We start from the raw sequence: 9,348 nt of genomic DNA, 5'->3' as shown, positions 1-9,348 counted from the left end.
ACGCACAGCTCCACAGATTGGTCAGCAGCAGCTGCTGACCATGTCGGATGGAAGAAAAGTGGGCCCATATAGGGCCCCCAGCATGCTCCCTTCTCACCCCACTCTTGTCGGCGGTGTTGTTAAGGTTGAGGTATCCATTGCGGGTACGGAGGCTGGAGCCCACATGCTGTTTTCCTTCCCCATCCCCCTCAGGGTTCTGGTGGAAGTGGGATCCTATCGGTCTTCAGGCACTGAGACCGTGCTTCATCCACAACTCCTGTGGAGCCTGCTGGATAGGAGCCGGGTATCGTTCAGGGACATGGCCCTGCTACTTGGAGGTACTCTGTGTCCCCGTGGGGACCGCGCACAGCAACACTCCAGCTTTGCTGGGTGTGCTAGTGCACCGGGGACCGCGGAGCTGACCGGGTTAATATGTGCCATTACACACTCAGCGTTGCTGAGTGTGTTTATGTATAGGGACTGCCGCATTGACCGCCGCTGCCTTGGAAATACTGCGGCGCGGCTGGGACTTGTAGTGCGCCGGGGACTTCCACGCCGGCCGCGCTTTTACGGCGGCCGCGTTTATTACTAGAGTCCCCGGCTTTTTGCGGCCTAGTTTCCTTTCCTCCCGCCCATAGCCCTGACAGGCAGGGGAAGGGCGGGGACGCTGCATAGAACGAGCAGCACTGAGGGCTGGAGCATGCTTTGCATACTGCACTCCCCCTCACTGTGCACAGTGCAGGCACCAGTTCCCGCTCTTTCTGGGTCACGCCCACGGCTCCCTCCTCTCCTCAGGACGCATTCCTGTCAGCTCCTCGGACGCTGCAGAGGGGGACAAAATCTGGGAGACCCAGGCAGGGACTCTGGTGGCCTCACAACCGCTTTAAGCGGGGTGGTAAGCAGCACCTGTGGTGCTAGCCCCATTGTGCAGTAGTGTAACATTATATGTTTATTTTACACTGTATAGTGCACAGTTGATTTCTGGCTATATACCCTATTGTGTTGCTCAGGGAAGATAATAGCATGGCGCCCACGAAAGGCAGGGGTGCCAAAACACAGGCTTATTATGTTGCCTGCGCCGCATGTACGACCCCGCTACCGGCAGGTTCCACTGACCCTCATTGTCTGCACTGTTCGGCCCCTGTGGCACTTGCTCAGCCAGAGCCTCTGCTAGGGGGGGCCCAGGGGGAGCCACCTGCTAACACTGTTCAGGTGACAGGGACGGAGTTTGCAAAACTCTCTGAGACTATGGCTAAGATACTAGAAGCCTTGCAGTCCAGGCCGGTATCTCAGCACAGGGACTCTGTTTGATTCTTTGTTCCCTGGCCCACCTCAGCTGGACCAACAATGTCCTCCCGGGTATCTCATGGAGCCCAAGCTGAGGGTTCTGACACAGACCCCAGACCGACTAAGCGAGCTCGCTTAGATTTTCCCTCGACATCATCATATTGTTCAGGGTCTCAGCGAGGGAATCGCTGGTCGATGACGTGGAAGTAGCTGATCAGGATTCTGATCCTGAGGCCGCTCTCAATCTTGATACTCCGGACGGGGACGCCATAGTGAACGACCTTATTGCGTCCATCAATCGTATGTTGGATATTTCTCCCTCAGCTCCTCCGGCGGAGGAGTCTGCTTCCCTGCAGGAGAAATTCCGTTTCAGGTTTCCAAGCGTACACAGAGTATGTTTCTGGACCACTCTGATTTCAGAGAGGCAGTCCAGAATCACCATGCTTGTCCAGATAAGCGTTTTTTCTAAGCGCCTTAAGGATACACGTTACCCTTTTTTCCAAAAAGCGCTTAACCAGTTTGCCAATTTCGGGCGGAACGATTGTTTTGGCGAGCGTTTAGATGAAATCATCAAACAATCCAAGGGAAAGGATACATCCTTACCCCAGCCCAAACCGAACATACCCCAACAGAGGAAGGGGCAGTCGAGGTTTCGGTCCTTTCGGGGCGCGGGCAGGTCCCAATTCTCCTCGTCCAAAAGGCCTCAGAAAGATCAAAGGAACTCTGATGCATGGCGGTCTAAGTCACGTCCTAAACAGACCACCGGAGGTGCCGCTACCAAAGCGGCTTCCTCATGACTTTCGGCATCCTCACTCCGCATCCTCGGTCGGTGGCAGGCTCTCCCGCTTTTGCGACACCTGGCTGCCACGGGTAAAAGACCGTTGGGTGAGAGACATTCTGTCTCACGGTTACAAGATAGAGTTTCACCTCTCGTCCCCCGACTCGATTCTTCAGGCATCCCGCCTCCCGAGCGAGCCGAGGCTCTTCTGCAGGCGCTGGGCATTCTGAAGGCAGAAGGAGTGGTGGTCCCTGTTCCTCTTCAGCAACAGGGCCACGGTTTTTACTCCAACTTGTTTGTGGTCCCAAAGAAGGACGGGTCTTTTCGACCTGTCCTGGACCTGAAACTTCTCAACAAACACGTAAAGACCAGGCGGTTCCGCATGGAATCCCTCCGCTCCGTCATCGCCTCAATGTTCCAGGGAGATTTCCTTGCATCGATCGATATCAAGGATGCTTATCTCCACGTACCGATTGCTCCAGAGCACCAGCGCTTCTTGCGCTTCGCCATAGGGAACGAACACCTGCAGTTCGTGGCACTGCCGTTCGGCCCTGGCAACAGCCCCACGGGTTTTCACCAAGGTTATGGCTACTGTAGTAGCGGTCCTCCACTCTCAGGGTCACTCGGTGATCCCGTACTTGGACGATCTGTTGATCAAGGCACCCTCTCAAGAGGCATGCCAACACAGCCTCGACGCTACCCTGAGACTCTCAGAGTTTCGGGTGGATCATCAATTTTCCAAAGTCAAATCTGACACCGGCCCAATCGGCTGACATACCTTGGCATGGAGTTTCATACCCTCTCAGCGATAGTGAAGCTTCCGCTGATCAAGCAGCGGTCACTACAGACAGGGGTACAATCTCTCCTTCAAGGTCGGTCACACACCTTGAGACGCCTCATGCACTTCCTGGGGAAGATGGTGGCAGCAATGGAGGCAGTTCCTTTCGCGCAGTTTCACCTGCGTCCTCTTCAATGGGACATCCTTCGCAAATGGGACAGGAAGCCGACGTCCCTCGACAGGAACGTCTCCCTCTCGCAGGCGACCAAAGCTTCCCTTCGGTGGTGGCTTCTTCCCACTTCATTATCGAAAGGGAAATCCTTCCCTACCCCCATCCTGGGAGGTGGTCACGACGGACGCGAGTCTGTCAGGGTGGGGAGCGTTTTTCTCCACCACAGGGCTCAGGGTACTGTGACCCAGCAAGAGTCCTCGCTTCAGATCAATGTTCTGGAAATACGGGCAGTGTATCTTGCCCTGAAAGCGTTCCAGCAGTGGCTGGAAGGCAAGCAGATCAGAATTCAGTCAGACAATTCCACAGCGGTGGCATACATCAACCACCAAGGCGGCACACGCAGTCGGCAAGCCTTCCAGGAAGTCCGGCGGATTCTACTGTGGGTGGAAGCCACGGCCTCCACCATCTCCGCAGTTCACATTCCAGGCGTGGAAAACTGGGAAGCAGATTATCTCAGTCGCCAGGGCATGGACGCAGGGGAATGGTCCCTTCACCCGGACGTGTTTCAGGAGATCTGTTGCCGCTGGGGGGTGCCGGACGTCGATCTCATGGCGTCCCGGCACAACAACAAGGTACCAGCGTTCATGGCACGGTCTCAAGATCCCAGAGCTCTGGCGGCAGACGCCTTAGTTCAGGATTGGTCGCAGTTTCAGCTCCCTTATGTGTTTCCTCCGCTGGCACTGTTGCCAAGAGTGTTACGCAAGATCAGGGCCGACTGCAGCCGCGTCATCCTCGTCGCTCCAGACTGGCCGAGGCGGTCGTGGTACCCGGATCTGTGGCATCTCACGGTCGGCCAACCGTGGGCACTACCAGACCGACCAGACTTGCTATCTCAAGGGCCGTTTTTCCATCTAAATTCTGCGGCCCTCAACCTGACTGTGTGGCCATTGAGTCCTGGATCCTAGCGTCTTCAGGGTTATCTCAAGACGTCATTGCCACTATGAGACAGGCTAGGAAACCAACGTCCGCCAAGATCTACCACAGGACGTGGAAAATTTTCCTGTCGTGGTGCTCTGCTCAGGGTATTTCTCCCTGGCCTTTTGCTTTGCCCACTTTTCTGTCCTTCCTTCAATCTGGACTGGAAAAGGGTTTGTCGCTCAGCTCCCTTAAGGGACAAGTCTCGGCGCTCTCTGTGTTTTTCCAGAAGCGCCTAGCCAGACTTCCACAGGTACGCACGTTCCTGCAGGGGGTTTGTCACATCGTCCCTCTTTACAAGCGGCCGTTAGAACCCTGGGATCTGAACAGGGTGCTGACGGTTCTTCAGAAACCACCATTCGAGCCAATGAGGGATATTTCTCTCCTCACGCCTTTCGCAGAAAGTGGTTTTTCTAGTAGCAGTCACTTCACTTCGGAGAGTGTCTGAGCTAGCAGCGCTGTCATGCAAAGCCCCTTTCCTGGTGTTTCACCAGGACAAGGTGGTTCTGCGTCCGGTTCCGGAATTTCTCCCTAAGGTGGTATCCCCCTTTCATCTCAATCAGGATATCTCCTTACCTTCTTTTTGTCCTCATCCAGTTCACCAATGTGAAAAGGATTTGCACTTGTTGGATCTGGTGAGAGCACTCAGACTCTACATTTCTCGTACGGCGCCCCTGCGCCGCTCGGATGCACTCTTTGTCCTTGTCGCTGGCCAGCGTAAAGGGTCACAGGCTTCCAAATCAACCCTGGCTCGGTGGATCAAGGAGCCAATTATCGAAGCTTACCGTTCGGCTGGGCTTCCGGTTCCCTCAGGGCTGAAGGCCCATTCTACCAGAGCCGTGGGCGCGTCCTGGGCTTTGAGGCACCAGGCTACGGCTCAGCAGGTGTGTCAGGCGGCTACCTGGTCGAGCCTGCACACTTTCACGAAGCACTATCAGGTGCATACCTATGCTTCGGCGGATGCCAGCCTAGGTAGACGAGTCCTTCAGGCGGCGGTTGCCCACCTGTAGGAAGAGGCCGTTTTACGGCTCTTTTACGAGGTATTATTTTACCCACCCAGGGACTGCTTTTGGACATCCCAATTGTCTGGGTCTCCCAATAGAGCGACAAAGAAGGGAATTTTGTTTACCGTAAATTCCTTTTCTTCTAGCTCTAATTGGGAGACCCAGCACCCGCCCCTGTTTTTTTGTGTACACATGTTGTTCATGTTGAATGGTTTCAGTTCTCCGATATTCCTTCGGATTGAAGTTACTTTAAACCAGTTTATAATTCTTTTTCCTCCTTCTTGCTTTTGCACCAAAACTGAGGAGCCCGTGGGAGCACGGGGGTGTATAGGCAGAAGGGGAGGGGCTTAACACTTTTGAGTGTAATACTTTGTGCGGCCTCCGGAGGCATAGCCTATACACCCAATTGTCTGGGTCTCCCAATTGGAGCTAGAAGAAAAGGAATTTACGGTAAGTAAACAAAATTCCCTTCTTTTCCTTGACTTTACACATCTGGGCATGAGCAGTTGTGTAAAGACGGATGCGTTAACTGAATCCGTCAAATGGCGCATTCTAACGGAATCCGCCACCATAGGCGTCCATTATAAAAACAACGGACGCCAAACTGATTCCTGCAGGTTGCGTTTTTTTGACACTCCGCCAAGCGCAGAAAAACGCTGCATGCAGCGTTCCATCCGCCCGACGCAGCGTCAAAATAACGACGCTGCGTCGTCCAGCGGATGCAACGCAGACACTTGCGTTACAGTGCGTCGTCCATATAAGTCTATGGAGAATAGCGCAGTGTGTTAACGGACTGCACTATTCTCCATAGTGACGGAATGCGCTGAACGCAAGTGTGAAAGTAGCCTTATGGTGACAGAATCCTGCGGAGTGCGGTTTTTGTGGGGGGGGGGGGGGGGGGGGTTTTGCCGCTACAAAAAAACATTACATGCAGCGTTGCTCCCGCCTGATGGTCAGTCAGTAAGCGACTGATCCGTCACGCGGCGGATGCAGCATGGGCACAGCAGTTCTAAAATGCCATAGAAATGGCTGGGTACTCGCTGTACTGTGGATTTTTGAACAATTCTTGGAATTTCTGCCAAAAAAAATCGCTGCAAACTCCGCGACTTTTCCACAGCGTGGGCCCATGGCCTAACTGGTGGCACTAAATAACCACTGATGGGAGGTTTAGTTGTAGCCTGTGCACACAGGCAGGCTGCACTAAATACCGTATATACTAGAGTATAAGCCGGAATTTTCAGCCTTTTTTTTTTCTAAGTTTGCTGAAAAAGCCCTCTCCCCTCCCCCCCCCCCCCCCTTCCCAAATCCCTCCTCGACTTTGTCAATGGTCCCACAAAAACTTATTCTCACATGTCCTTATTCTCGCCTGTCCTCCGTTCTCGCAGTGCCCTGTTACCTGCTTCTTGAGGACTGCAGGCACAATGGATCCCTCGGTGATCATGGCTGGTGCAGGGACCGCCGCTGCTGTCTTCAGCGCTTTACTTCAGTTGAATGCTTTGCGGCACTGTAGTAAATCACTTGGTGCACATAAGCTGCCATAGTTCTTGGCCGTTCAATTGCTGCTCACACAGGACGATGCCGCCGCTAATAAACATTTGTGCCATACCAAAAAATAATTTCATCCAATGAGTGAGCCTTTTCTGGTGATCTGCAGGCTGCTTACTTTGAAGAGATATGAATTAAACAATAGTTATATATATATATATATTTTTTTTTTTTATTTCTGTAGGAGGCTCACCACTTCCTCCAACATTACAATCAGATGATCATGACGAGGAACTAAGCGCTGGCCCCAATGTATCTGTACCTCAGTTACCGAGCTCGGATGCTTTTGCTGCTGTAGCTCAGTTGTTTCAAAGCAGCCAAGGGCAGCAGGTATGTCAACCCATCCATTAAGCGTGCAAGTTACTTTTCATGGTTTCTTAGAAATGTTTTAGTAGGCTAACAAAAATATATACAAATTGATCTGATCTTTTATTAATAATAAAATTATTATATTATAAAGGAAACCACTAAAGGGTTGCATAGGATCAATAATGCAGGAACAGAAGATGTATTTACAGTATAAATTTATTCCTTAGCACCTAGATTATAGATTATATGCATACCTCAGCATTACAGAAACTTACTATCAAAACAAGTGGGGGTAAAACTTAAAAAATACAGTTGGCATTCTCTATATGATGAGGAAGCCCTTGTTTACCAGATACTAAACAGTAAACATAAGTAACGCTAGTAAAACAATCAGAAATCCAGGACACCCTCTGAAAAAGCAAAGCTAAACATGCATATTCCCAGTAGCGGTGACCTTACTATTGGAGGCACTTTGATACATTTATCACTGTTCATTTTCCTGTCCATTGCACTGAGTACTTTAATTTCTCCACACATACATTTCCCTATTGTGGCCACAGAGTTCTATTTTAACCTCTTTGGTTCACAGGACTTTTTTTTTTAAAAAAAATGCATCAGTCTTGTTTTAGATGTTCTTTTTGCATATTTTTGACGCTGAATTTTATGGGGAAGATGCAGGACAGGTTTTCTTCTGATGACTCTTCCATAAAGGTCATATTTGTGCAGGAGTCTCTAAACAGTAAAAAAAATGTACCGCAACTTCAGAGTTTGTTAAATCTTCCTGAAGGTCTTTTGCAGTCACGCAGAGGTTCTGATTTGCCTCTCTAGCAATCTTGGTCTTCCAGACCTTATCTTGACATCCACTGTCCCTGGTAACTGCCTTTTCTTAATTACATTTGGAACTAAGGAAAGGGCAACTTGAAAATGCTTTGCTATCTTCTTATAGCCTTCTCCTGCTTTGTGGTCCTCCACCATGTTCATTTTCAGAGTGCTAGGCAGCTGCTTAGAAGAATACATGGCTGCTGCTTTTTGGTACGAGGATGGGGTGTTTTTTTGTTTTTTTTTTTTTATTTATAAAGCTGTGAAATTTGCTTCATCTGGCCTTTCCTAATGATGATGGTAAACAAGTCATAACCCTAACAGGCTAGTTAACTTCAGACATTATCTGAGCACAAAAATCTCCAGGGGTGCCCAAACTTTGGCATAAACCGATTTTTCTTTTTTTAATTTTTAAAATGTAAAAGATAAAAAATATATTTATATATTTTTTTTGCCTAAAATATAAAGGAAATGTGTCATCTTTAACTCTATGCCTTTTAGAGATCATTTCATTTATGAACTTGCTTAACTGTTCACAATAACAGTAATTTTGACCAGGGGTGCACAAACATTTACATGTCTCTGTACTATGTCCTTTACATTGAGGCGCCTATTGTTATATTTTATTTGTACTATATTGTTTTTGGGGTTTTTTCCCCCCCAATAAATTTGTATTTGTGACTACCTAATGGTGCTCTTCTCTGAGATTTTACCCTCATCTGTGTTCCTTTTTCATACATAGTCTAAAGTTTCTGCTGTTGAAAAACGTCTAATGGCAAAGCTGTGAAGAATTGACAAAATTCTAGCTTATAATATTGATACCTTTTTTGCTATGAACCAAGACCTACTAGTGCAGGACTAATGTATTAATGATCCATCCAAGGATGGGTCCTACATATAAGATTGTTGGGGCAGGCACCTTACACCCCACTGATCAGCTATTATCTTTCCGACGACTGAAAGCTGTATACTATAACGTGGCTGTTGAATTCTGTTCCGTGGCCTCACCCGGGTTCTGCAGATCAGTTTTTATTCAAGTGAATATTACATGTACACAACCCCTTTTATCTCTTCAGATTGTTGGTTTTGCTATTTTAGAATCGTCTGCGTTTTTTTTTTCATTTTTTTTATATTGATGTGCATGTATTCCTAAAGCTTCAGCAGATTCTACAGACGTTTCAGCAACCTCCGAAACCTCAGTCTCCAGTTCTTGACGAAAATGCTTACGCTCAAGTACACGCGATGGCTTCTCAGATGCATCCATCATCACATCAGAGTGATCGGAAAACTGCTTTCGAAAAGGTGAGGCTTCTTTGGACTATCTGTACATCAGATCTGGCATCCGCACTTGTAATCAGTGTGTTTATGCTCAATATATTTTTTATTAAGAGAATTAAACAGAATCGTTAAAGGGAACCTGTCACCACTTTTTTGGCGTATAAGCTTCGGCCCACCACCACCGGGCTCTTTTATATACAGCATTCTAACATGCTGTATATAAGAGCCCAGGCCGCTGTGAGAACATAAAAATCACTTTATAATACTTGCCTAACGGTCGCGCTGTTGGCCATATGGGTGTCTCCGTTGTCCGGTGACGGCGCCGCCTCTTTCGACAATCTTCATCTTTCTAAAGCCTGGGTGCATGATGCGGCTACATCATACACACTCGCCGGTCCTGCGCAGGCGCACTACAATACTTGGA

At 49.2% G+C, this 9,348-nt stretch overlaps 1 protein-coding gene across 1 annotated transcript in view; it reads left to right on the top strand.

Moving 5' to 3' along the window:
- The window catches only part of SCAF4 (SR-related CTD associated factor 4), a 211,875-nt gene that overhangs the window by 81,322 nt on the left and 121,205 nt on the right, over positions 1–9,348 (top strand). Inside the window, exons 6-7 of the mRNA XM_075335036.1 lie at positions 6,703–6,848; positions 8,802–8,948. Coding sequence (XP_075191151.1) covers positions 6,703–6,848; positions 8,802–8,948 — 293 coding nt within the window. The remainder of the gene's footprint in view (positions 1–6,702; positions 6,849–8,801; positions 8,949–9,348) is intronic.

Source organism: Anomaloglossus baeobatrachus, chromosome 2, assembly GCF_048569485.1.
Source record: "Anomaloglossus baeobatrachus isolate aAnoBae1 chromosome 2, aAnoBae1.hap1, whole genome shotgun sequence".
Lineage (NCBI taxonomy): Eukaryota > Metazoa > Chordata > Amphibia > Anura > Aromobatidae > Anomaloglossus > Anomaloglossus baeobatrachus.
The sequence above is the reverse complement of the archived record's forward strand: the minus strand, read 5'-3'. Positions and strand labels throughout refer to the sequence as shown.